At 38.7% G+C, this 10,509-nt stretch overlaps 2 protein-coding genes across 8 annotated transcripts; one reads left to right on the top strand and one right to left on the bottom strand.

Moving 5' to 3' along the window:
• The first annotated feature begins 213 nt into the window (after positions 1-213).
• On the top strand, positions 214-4,063 carry LOC103428836 (uncharacterized). 4 transcript variants are annotated; one of them, XM_029107020.2, is made up of 3 exons: positions 214-880; positions 1,079-3,255; positions 3,713-4,063. In XM_029107020.2, exons 1-2 carry the CDS (start codon positions 522-524, stop codon positions 3,246-3,248), a joined length of 2,529 nt encoding a protein of 842 aa, XP_028962853.2. In that variant the 5' UTR covers positions 214-521; the 3' UTR covers positions 3,249-3,255; positions 3,713-4,063. The 4 variants fall into 4 exon arrangements, with proteins under 4 accessions (XP_028962853.2, XP_028962852.2, XP_008365177.3 ...); XM_029107019.2 differs by having other exon boundaries at positions 270-880; positions 1,079-3,260; positions 3,702-4,063; XM_008366955.4 differs by having other exon boundaries at positions 270-880; positions 1,079-3,260.
• Positions 4,064-4,708: 645 nt separating this feature from the next.
• Positions 4,709-7,365, bottom strand: LOC103428830 (uncharacterized). 4 transcript variants are annotated; one of them, XR_011583706.1, is made up of 8 exons: positions 7,055-7,340; positions 6,467-6,709; positions 6,019-6,127; positions 5,875-5,920; positions 5,653-5,738; positions 5,299-5,570; positions 5,059-5,187; positions 4,709-4,948 (listed from the first exon to the last, which is right to left on the bottom strand). XR_011583706.1 is itself a non-coding variant. In XM_008366948.4 (8 exons), the coding sequence occupies exons 1-8, from the start codon at positions 7,141-7,143 to the stop codon at positions 4,942-4,944; spliced, it is 765 nt and encodes a 254-aa protein (XP_008365170.3). In that variant the 5' UTR covers positions 7,144-7,365; the 3' UTR covers positions 4,709-4,941. The 4 variants fall into 4 exon arrangements, 3 of the variants coding, with proteins under 3 accessions (XP_008365170.3, XP_008365169.3, XP_008365168.3); XM_008366948.4 differs by having other exon boundaries at positions 4,709-4,945; positions 5,512-5,570; positions 7,055-7,365; XM_008366947.4 differs by having other exon boundaries at positions 5,512-5,570; positions 7,055-7,365.
• Positions 7,366-10,509: the final 3,144 nt, after the last annotated feature.

Genomic DNA, 10,509 nt, shown 5'->3' on the forward strand with positions numbered 1-10,509 from the left:
CCTCAAGACAACATATGGCACCCATGTCAAAGCAGTTTAATCAAATTTGCCAATTTAAAAAAGGACAAATGTTTAGCCTAAAAGATATAAAAAAAATTGTAAAGGATTCTAATTTCCTCAAAAAAAAAAAAAAAAAAAAAAAAAAAAAAAAAAAAAGCAAATTACCACAAGCGTCAGCGTGCAAGTTAATGATAAGCGTAGGGATCAAAAGAAATTTATCCACTAACGTTAGAACTTCTAACTTAGAAGTTTATTAGACCGGGTTTAACATTGTAATGCAAAAGATTGAACCGGTCCGTTATGTGTCTTTCCCCTACATAATTATCTTCTCCTCCGCTCCGTTACACGAAGACAATAAGAGAGAGCGACGGCGGTGACCAATCCAGATTTCCGTTTGTTTCCCCCCAAAAAACAATCGCTCGCAATTCTTCTTCAGGAAACACCTTCTTCCTCGTCTGTTTTTGTTTCTCCTCGATTTAGATCCGTTAATTTTCGGATCTAGGGTTTCGAAGGGGGGCGAGATGTACAACGGAATAGGGTTACAGACTCCGAGGGGGTCGGGGACCAATGGCTACATCCAGACCAACAAGTTCTTCATCAAATCGAGGACCGGGAAGGTCGCCGACTCCTCCCGTGGCTTCGACGACGACCAGGGTACCGGCGGCGTCACCAAGAAGCCCAACAGAGACATCCTCGAGCACGATCGAAAGCGCCAGATTGAACTCAAGCTCGTCGTCCTAGAAGATAAGCTCATCGATCAGGGTTTCACCGATGCTGAGATCGCCGAGAAGCTCGATGAGGCTCGGAAGACTCTCGAAGCCGCCGCCGCGGCTTCGGAAGAGGGTGGCGGACCCGGCGCCGTTGTGGTTTCCGATAAGAAGTAAGTTTGCTATCTCCTTTTTTTGGTTAAAAGTATGAAAACTTGAGACAAAGATTTCAATTTTGAATAATATTTAGTCTCTTATATTTAGGATTAGTGTCATTTGGATGCGAATGCGACTTTGCTATGTAACAGTGTGATTAAAAGTTGATTAACCCGAAGAATATTGAACAACTTTGTATTTTGTTACTTAAATAGGGTTTCAGATACACAGACCCACCAAATTGCTGCTAGGAAGGAGAAGCAAATGGAAACATTAAGAGCTGCTCTTGGGCTAGCTGCGCCCGAATCAGCTGACAAGAATACTGATGAGATCGAAGAGGGACAGATAAGTAGTCGAAAGAAAGGTCCAGAAGATGATGGCAAGTTTCAAGAGAGAAGTGAGCATGCATTTTTGGACAGGGACTACGTGCGGAACAAACATGGGGAGGAAAAGCAGAAATCTGAAAAGGATGATAAGAAAAAGAGTGTTAAAGAATCTAGGCGGAACAAGAAGGAGGAAAGCAGGAAGAGAAGGCATAAGTATGATTCTTCCGATACCGAAAGCAGCGGTAGTCCTCCTCCCAAGGCTGATAAAAAGAAGAGTCGTGGAAGTAGCAGCAGTGGCGAAGATGATTCTGAAGTTGAACTTGACAAGAAGCACAAGGTTGCGAAGAAGCATGAGAAGAGAAGAAGTAAGAGCTCTGATGATTCTGATTCTGCTTCAAGTGATGATGATGCTAGGAGGAACGGTGCAAGAAAGAAAGTTGAAAATTTCAAAAAGCCTCAAAGGAGGCAAGATTTAGATGAAGATGATTCTGAAGCTGATGTTGGAAAGAGGCAGAAGGTTGTTAAGAAACATAGTAGGAGCAGAAGGGATGGCACTGATGATTCTGATTCTGCTTCGAGTGACGATGATGCCAGGAGCGGCGGTGCAAGAAAGAAAGTTGAGAAATTCAAAAAACCTCAAAGGAGGCACGATTCAGGTGAAGATGATTCTGAAGCTGATGTTGGCAGGAAGCAGAAGGTCGTTAAGAAACATAGTAGGACCAGAAAGGATGACACTGATGATTCTGATTCTGCTACCAGCGATGAGGATGCTAGGAGGGACAGTTCGAGAAAGCAAGTAGAGATATTTAAAAAACCTCAAAGGAGGCATGACGCAGATGAAGATGATTCTGAAGCTGATGTTGGCAAAAAGCAGAAGGTTGATAAGAAGCATATTAAAAGTAGAAGGTATGAGACTGATGATTCTGATTCTGCTAGCAGTGATGATGGTGCCAAGGACAGATCCAGAAGGGAAGTAGAGAAATCCAAACTATCTCGTAGGAGGCATGATTTAGATGAAGATTCTGATTCTGAAGAGAAGGGGTTAAGATCTAATGCAGTTGAAGGTTATGAAATAAGTCGTCAAATTGATGATGACAGGTATTGTCCAAACAGGGATGATCAGAAATATTCAGGATTGGAAAGACCTAGAGGAGGGCGCGAGGACAAAATTTACAGCAAAGATGTTGAACCAGAAGGGGGTAGTACAAGAGTCAATCAGGATTATGAAGAGAGAGGAGTTAAAACCTACACCAAGGATGATCAGGAACACAAAGCGAGAAAGCATGGAAGGTATGAAGAGGATGATGTAGGGCATGGAAGGCACAGCAAGGATGAAGAGCACAGGGGAAGGAAGCATGGAAGAGACGAAGAGGATCGTGGAGGGCGTGGAAGGCACAACAAGGATGAAGAATACAAGCGAAGGAAGCATGGGATAAATGAAGAGGAAACTGAGTACAGAAAGGTGGAGGATAACAAAGAGGAGCTTGGAAATAGAAAACCTAGAAAAATGGAGGAAGAACGGGGAAATAAGGATATGGATAGAGACATGGATTACATGAGAGCAAAATATGATGATTCTCGATCAATTGAGAGGAGGCGCGAAAGTGAAAAACGTAATGGAAGAGATGGAGAGGATCGTGGGGGGCGTGGAGGGCGTGGAAGGCATGATAAGGATGAAGAGTATAAGGGAAGGAAGCATGGAAGAGATGAAGAGGAAAACGAGTACAGAAAGGTGGAGGATAACAAGGAGGAGCTTGGAAATAGAAAACCTGGAAAAATGGAGGAAGAACAGGGAAATAAGGATGTGGATAGAGACATGGATTACAGGAGAGCGAAGTATGATGATTCTAAATCAATTGAGAGGAGGAATGGAGAGGATGTTGAAGAGGAGCGTGGGAATAGAAGGCCGGGAAAAGTAGAAGAAAGAGGAAGTAAAGAGACTGAAAGGGATAGACACCTTGATTACAAGAGAGCAAGATATGATGATTCTAGATCAAGCGAGAGAAGGAGATATGGAAGTGACAAACATAATGATGGTCGTTCCAGGCATCGAGACTGATATGGTGGTAAGGTATATACTATCCTCTATTGAACTTTACATTCACTGATATTGTGGCATCGGGAGTACATTTGGTTGTCATTCTCTGCGAAATCTGGAAAACCATTTGTTTTGTTACTGAAAAACCTACTGTGCATAGATTGCCATGCTTTTATCTCCACGTTTATACTGTTTTAATAGCTGTGTTGTACGCTAGCTTCCTTTTTGCAAAGCAGAGAATCCTGTAATGAGAGTAGTAAACCTCTGATCAAACGTACTGGTTTATAACTTTATCTGCAAGAAAGTATGCCTTTATATATTATGGCAGCGGCACGCTCGTAGTGTCCACATGGTATTTCTATTAAGTCAGTTTTGGCTCTTTGCAACTCATCTTCTACCCATGGTTTTCCGAATCAAGTGTTTAACGTTAGCAATATACGTTTCTAATATTGGTGGTTCTAATCCTGACATTAGTTATGTTGCAGGTTTTTATCGTGCCTAAGGCCTGTCAATGCTTGCTAAGACAATGGAGTCATTGACTACTGGGAGCTGAATGGAGATGGAATATTAGCTTGATAAGTTCACTGCATCGCACTTTGAGTTGTAATGTTTTGGTTGGATCTGTATGAAGATCGTGCAACTTATTTGTAGTATGGTTTAGTATCGCAGTTTATGTTATGTGGCAACGTTTTAGCATTTTTGTTGGCCATCAGATCGAATGGTGTGATTTTATTTTGATATTTTCGCGAGTCTTATACTCGCCTCATTACAGGCATGCACGGAATACTTGGAGTTTGTTATCTGTAAGAAAATGAAATCTGGTGGTGTTGGCCTTATTAGCATCTGGATGCCATGGAAAAATGGAACCGTTGTGACCGTTGTTGACGAAAAGCTAGCCTCGCTTAATCCTTTTCTGTTTCTTAATTATTAGGGACATGGAAAAATGGAACCGTTGTGCCATGGAAAAATGGAACCGTTGTAACAAGCATCATATGCATAATTGGTAAAACCTTGAGCATGTCAACCGTTCAATCTTCACTTGTAGGGATGGTCACCATTAAGTCCATAATTATTAGGGATTTGATGCAAATATGAAGGTGTCACGAAATATAAGCCAACTATATTCGGAATTGGCTACAATGCTTACACGTATTTAATACGATCACCATCTGATTGTTAGACCTCCGTGAAAATTTCTTGAAGAGCTTGTGTAGGTTACTCTCAAGTCCAGCACCGGGCATCTAAACATAATTTCAGACATGAAAATGGTCCGAAGAATAGAAGTTTGACTTTTGTATGCACAAAATGTACACTTCCTTCCACCCTCCTTCCTTCTTCCCAGTAAGCTGGGGACCGTTGTTAGGCTCCGGCGGTCGTCCATTTCTAAGGAAGAAAGGCAGGGCATTATTCTTCCCTTCCCTTCCCTTTTCCTTATGATGCACTTGAACAAGTAGTTTGGCTTCAAATTGATAGGGACTTGATTCGAGCAATTCAAACTAGATGAATGAAATTGAGTTCAAAGTATAACTACACGAGCAAAATTGTCGTTTCATCTTCTTTTCAAAACGCAGTTGAAATATGGTCATGTACACTTGAGATATCTTGATTTATCTTGTAATCCCTTGGAGGGTTTGCTGAACAATGTGCCCAGGTTACGCAATCTGCAAACACGTGCCCTCGCTCGTTGCAATCGGCTTTAAATTAGATGGCAAGGTCACCTACTGAAAAAAGGGGAATACGAACTGTCAAGCACAGATAAGGCTGCATTATCAGTTGTGATTTTTAACATAATTTCGGACACGAAAAATGGTCGGAGGGATAGAAAATCTACCTCTCTCTATGCATGAATGGACCACTTTTTGAGACATCCTGTAACTGTTCATCAATCCATTTTCCATAATCTTGTAGTAGTTGCTGCAGAAGCAATGGCACCAGCCGATCTACCAACGCTTGCATCATTCTGCATTGTCATCACACTTCCACAGTTAGCAACAAAGATGCATTCTCAACATATGAATACCTAATTTGCAAGTATTTTCTCTATTTTCGGTTATTAAATCGGTGTCTAAACCTTGAATCTCTACCCTCACCACGCAAGTTGCATATGCCATGCTATTTGAGATAAGGCTTGTGGGTTGGGACAAGGAAATTCTCATTCGCAACAAAATGGCACGAAGAACCCTAAGTGCTAACCAAGGAACCATCAAAATGTCTCTTCCGGAAAGCTCAACTGAGCCACAGGGCCTTATATATCCGAATGAAGTTTATTTAATGAAGTGCTTACAGATTTCCAGGACGCTCAACAGCTGATACCGGCATCATATTAAAGGGGCGTGTATATATCTGCATGAAAAACATGATGATGTTTTGAACCATCGGCTATTGAGCGAAAAGAAAAAAAAAAATCAAGGGGAAAATTAACAACCTCAAGTGTGAGTTGCAACTTCACATCAACCTCCAAAAACGATTCAGAGTTGTTCGTGTCCCACGACATGTGATTAGTCATGAATGCTGTACAAAGAAACCACAGATTAAAAGAAAATTTTATGCTGAGAAGCTGACAGTTTTCTTGTAAAATTCTCTATTCCCATGGACTAAAATCCTAGTCCTCCAGAAGTTACGAGATTCTCACCGAATTATTATTCACCTGAAAAATGGCTGTTTTGGCGTTCCAAAGCTTCCGAACCCTCAAACTGCAAACCATGATAGGTAAATACTTCAGTGAATAACTTGATACAAAAATTAGTTCTCCAAAGGAGCTTCTGCAACAAATGGATGATATGAAACTTACCCTGCAAGAAAGCATCTCAACTATACACTCTTCATTTGTTGGGGTTACTCTCAAGTCCAGAACTGGAGCAGCTTCATAATTCAAAAGCTTAAGTTTTGGCAGAGTGCACCTGCACAAACAACCACGGACATTTTATGAAACGGAAACTTGGCTCGTGTACTTTCACTTTGATTTCAACTTCATCCATGTAGTTTCAATTGTCCAAATCAAGCCCTCCATAACTAACAGTGAGTCGCTCGCAATCTTGTCCAAAATTACAGTTTAATCAATTTGAAACAAGCAAAAGAACTTATTTCGTCCAAGTTTTTCAAATGAACACAACAAATAAAGGCTCCTTGAAAACAAAAATTAATGCATATGGAGGAAGTCAAGCATGCGAAAACTAGAAACTAAAAACTATATGGTTATCAAACGGGTCCTAAACAAGCAAGAGGAAGAGAATGCTGACCTATAAGTATCAGCATCAAGGGATTGAAAACTTTCCAAGGCTCTGGTGTTGAGCATGGCTTCAATTCCTGATTGGTGGCTCAAAAACTCACTGATGTGAAAACTCTTGCTTCCGACATCGTAACTTGGCAGCTTAATTCTTTCCTTCTTTGTAGCACACAAATTTGCTACTTTATTTCCATTTGACTCTGAACTTATAAACTTCGTTGCTTTTGAAGTTGGCTTTATCACCTCAATTTTCTTCCTGCAACAAAATTAACAACTTTCTCAAATTATAAGCAAATACTATACTTCCTACACTCCCTGGTTACTTTCATACAAAACAATGCAAGGAGCTTGTAGCTCAAAGCGGTTAAGAGCATTTACCCCGCATTCGGGATTCTGGGTTCGAATTTCCCCTCCCAATATCACTTGTGTCAAAACTAATGATTGAAAGAAATAGCGGACTTTGACTCGGCCAAGTTGGCTACAACAACATGCGCTCTCCCTCTTTTTACCAAAGTTCGGATCTCCCTCCCCGTAGTTTAAATTAATTAAGTGTAGATTATGGCTAGAATTAGAAAAGGGAAAAATTGAAGAGCATAAGAACCTGGTGTTGAAGATTGGAATAGCAGAGGATGGGAATGAGGCACAGCCATGCAGTACTCCTTCATGCCACTTGATTGTTTGTGTCATCATATACTCAGAAGAATAAAAGAAATTGTAGCAAAATTATTATTATTATTTTAATTTCTGTTTGGTTGACGAGAAAAAATGGAGAGAAAGCTCGCCAGTTTGTAAGCTGGAAGAAGGAAGAGCTAAGCAGTGCATTCTTGTGTTGCGTTGAAAATTACGGAAATGCCACTGGAGTGCATGAGGCCATTCAGATTTCAGATAAGGTAGGAGCAGTGGGAGTAGGATGATGAAAAGGAAAGCCATTGACAACTCAGCGCAAAATAATTCATACGCTACAGAACTTTACAATTTTGCTAGTGAAAAAAAAATTGAAGTTTTACCGAAAATTAATTAACAATATGAAGAGTAGTTTAACTTCTTCTAAGTATTGTTCTAAAAATCTCAGCTAGCTCCACCTAGGCGTTAGGTAGGTTGGCCACTGCTCTGATGATTCCCTAAGGTACCATTTGGTACATGGAATGGGATGGAACTGAGTGGGATGAGGCATTTCATCCCACGTTTGGTGCGCCTAAAATGAGTGGAACGTGTTGTTCCATGGGACGAATTTTGAGTGAATTTTCGTTCCGCCTCACCCCCTGGAACTACTCGTTCCACATCCGTAGAACACAAAATTATAACATCTCCGTCTCCTTCTTCCTCCTTGTTTCCATCCGAGAGCATCTTTGCTCCCTCTCCGTTCCGTCCCATCCCGTTCCGTCCCATTATGTTCCGTCCCGTCTTGTCTGCATACCAAACGATACCTAAGTATTAGGTGGCTTGTAGAATTTGGTCCCTCACTGATGTAGGTCTCACATATTATTCACCATTTTGCAATCTTCTCGTTAGTTATATCAATGTATGAATAGTGGTGTTAGGTCAATTAACTAAAACAATATGCCTGCTCTCTTGCACCTATGTTCGAATATTCCTTTTTTAAGTTAAAATAATTTAGAAAGTCAATGGATCGCTATTTCTTGGGCATTCACTTAATTAACACGATGAGAACTCCTTTTTTTTCGGAGTTTTAATGAAAAGGGTCTGGCACTGTTTATTCTTAATCAAAAGGACATTTTGTGTATAAAAAGTGTATAATGGATCAGGCTCTTTTCTTTATTTACTCTTATGCCATTACAGCGGGGTCCACAATAATGTTGACATTTCTGTCTGGGAATACATTATTTTACATTATGCTATTAAACTTATGCTAATTTACAGCCAGCTCTTCATGTTTCCATCATGTTGTCGATGTTATGTAGCTCTTCTTCTGTCAAATTATTCCAGTACTATTCATCACCTTCTACTAGCTCTGCATCTCTTTCTCTATCTTCTTTCACCTTGTAGTACATTTCTACTGTTTCTTCTTTGAAATTTTAAGGCTTCCAATAAGGCTGATAACTGATTCTTAACTTGCTGTAAATATACATCTCTTCTTCCTCTGCTACTAATATCATATCATACCTAAAGTCTTCAAACTCATCTAAGGCAAACATTTGGATCCCTCTAAATTTTAAAATATCTTTGTATGAAGGAGCCTATGTGAGGAGATAGGGAATAGTCTAAAAGACTCTTCACTAATCATGGTTATATGACTAGTTTTCTCCTTATGCATATGTACATACCAATATGGAGGACTACTAATAAAGCTTATGCAAATTTCTTTCCACCTTTCCAGATAATCTTCTGCTACTTTTATAAGTTTTTCAGGAAATGATTCTACTTGAGAAATACGGTTAATGAATATTTTATCAAGATAACCAAACTCTAATAGTAAGGCAGGGGTAACTTCTATCACATTATACTTTTTCTGATGCTCATAACTAAAATGTCATGGTTTAAAACTCTCATGTTAATCCTAACCACAGCTATGCTAACCTCTAGTTTACAAATACAATTCTCTGTACTATCACAAAGATATGGTAGATACATCTTTGTAATAATATTCATCCCTGATTTTGGATCAAAGATGGACTGATACAAGGCACATTGTAATTGTAATTGTAATTCTTTCATTGACTGTGATGCTCTGCTCAGGATCTCATTTTGCATATCTGTTGGCATTATTCTTAATTTTTCTTTTGAAATTTCTTCTGATAAAATATCATCTAATATTAATTCTAAATATATATTCCTAAGAAAACTTTCATATTTTTCTTTTTTTGTATTTGTCACTCAGATGCTGATGCTGCTCATTATTTTAATGCTGCTCCATTTCAAAGTCTTCTTCTAAGAGCTTAATCTTAATCTCTTCTATGGGCTCATTAGCCTATTATTCTATGGGTTCAATAATCTCTTTTCCTTTATTCTTATGCTGATCAATTTCTAAACCTATCTTCAATTCTCTTTTTAGGGTGTCACTTGCCTTCTGCTGCATTCTAAGAGCTTGGAGTTCTTGGTTCATTTTGGTAAACTTACTAAATAAAGACTTGTGTTCTCTAGAGATGACTTGAATGTTGTACTCAAGAGAATGAATATGATGCTGGCTTTGATGGAAATTAAAACTAAAACTATCAAACTCTTGTTCCAAGGCTCTAATTAATTTTTCATGACCTAACCTCATGTTTGGCTACTTGATTTGGATATTCCAAAAATTATCTAAGAGAACATGTTGCCTATCAAAAAGTCCTGGTACTCTTGGCCTATATCTCAGAGTTGGATTTCTGATTCCTTCAACAATATTGCCATTAAAATTGAAAGTGGGTGCTGGTGGTGATGTTGGTCTGCTTATGCTATTTTGAAATCCACTGAATGGTGGAGGTTGATGGTGCATCATTATGCTATTGAAAAAAAGTTCTTCTGCCTTGTGGCCTTGTGCTATTTGCTGATGATGGTCCATGATATTCCATACATGTTCAACAAATTAATCTTGATAAGATATCGACTAATGTATTGTCATTACCTTTTATATGTTCAAAAATTGGTTTAAAACCATTTCCTGTAATTGAATCAACAAAATTAACTCATCTTCGGGTTGCCTGTTTATTAGCATGTATCTTATTATAATGAGAAACTATGTTTTGACAATCTGTTCTAATCGTAAATACTTCATTATGTAAAAATAAATAAAATGCTTCAAGTGAATTAATTATCCCTAAAATTTCTAAATCTGTTGATGGTAATCTTGACTGTACATCACTAAATTTTCCTGATGAATATCTACAAACTTGTTCATCAGATTTTGGTGACTCCTTATGCTTTTTCTGGTATAATATATCTGCACATCCTAATGATGAAGCATCTGTTTCAACTATTTTGTAACTATCATCTAATGGTAAGGTTAATGGCTTAAGTTTAGTAATTTCTTCCTTTATATTTTGTACTAATTTTATATCTTCACTATTAAAATATTTTTGTCCTGTTTTGCTAGTTTTACTATGTAATACTGTTATTTTC

This window comes from Malus domestica, chromosome 08 (genome assembly GCF_042453785.1).
Source record: "Malus domestica chromosome 08, GDT2T_hap1".
NCBI lineage: Eukaryota > Viridiplantae > Streptophyta > Magnoliopsida > Rosales > Rosaceae > Malus > Malus domestica.

Bases quoted from the DNA above. Each gene is read 5' to 3' on its own strand.
- LOC103428830 (XM_008366946.4), bottom strand. From the start codon at position 7,143: ATGATGACACAAACAATCAAGTGGCATGAAGGAGTACTGCATGGCTGT. The intron at 6,128-6,466 runs GTCAGCATTCTC...TTGTTTGTGCAG, and splicing joins CTTGATGCTGATACTTATAG to GTGCACTCTGCCAAAACTTA. The intron at 5,739-5,874 runs GTGAATAATAAT...TTCTTTGTACAG, and splicing joins CCAAAACAGCCATTTTTCAG to CATTCATGACTAATCACATG.
- LOC103428836 (XM_029107020.2), top strand. From the start codon at position 522: ATGTACAACGGAATAGGGTTACAGACTCCGAGGGGGTCGGGGACCAAT. The intron at 881-1,078 runs GTAAGTTTGCTA...TTACTTAAATAG, and splicing joins GTTGTGGTTTCCGATAAGAA to GGTTTCAGATACACAGACCC.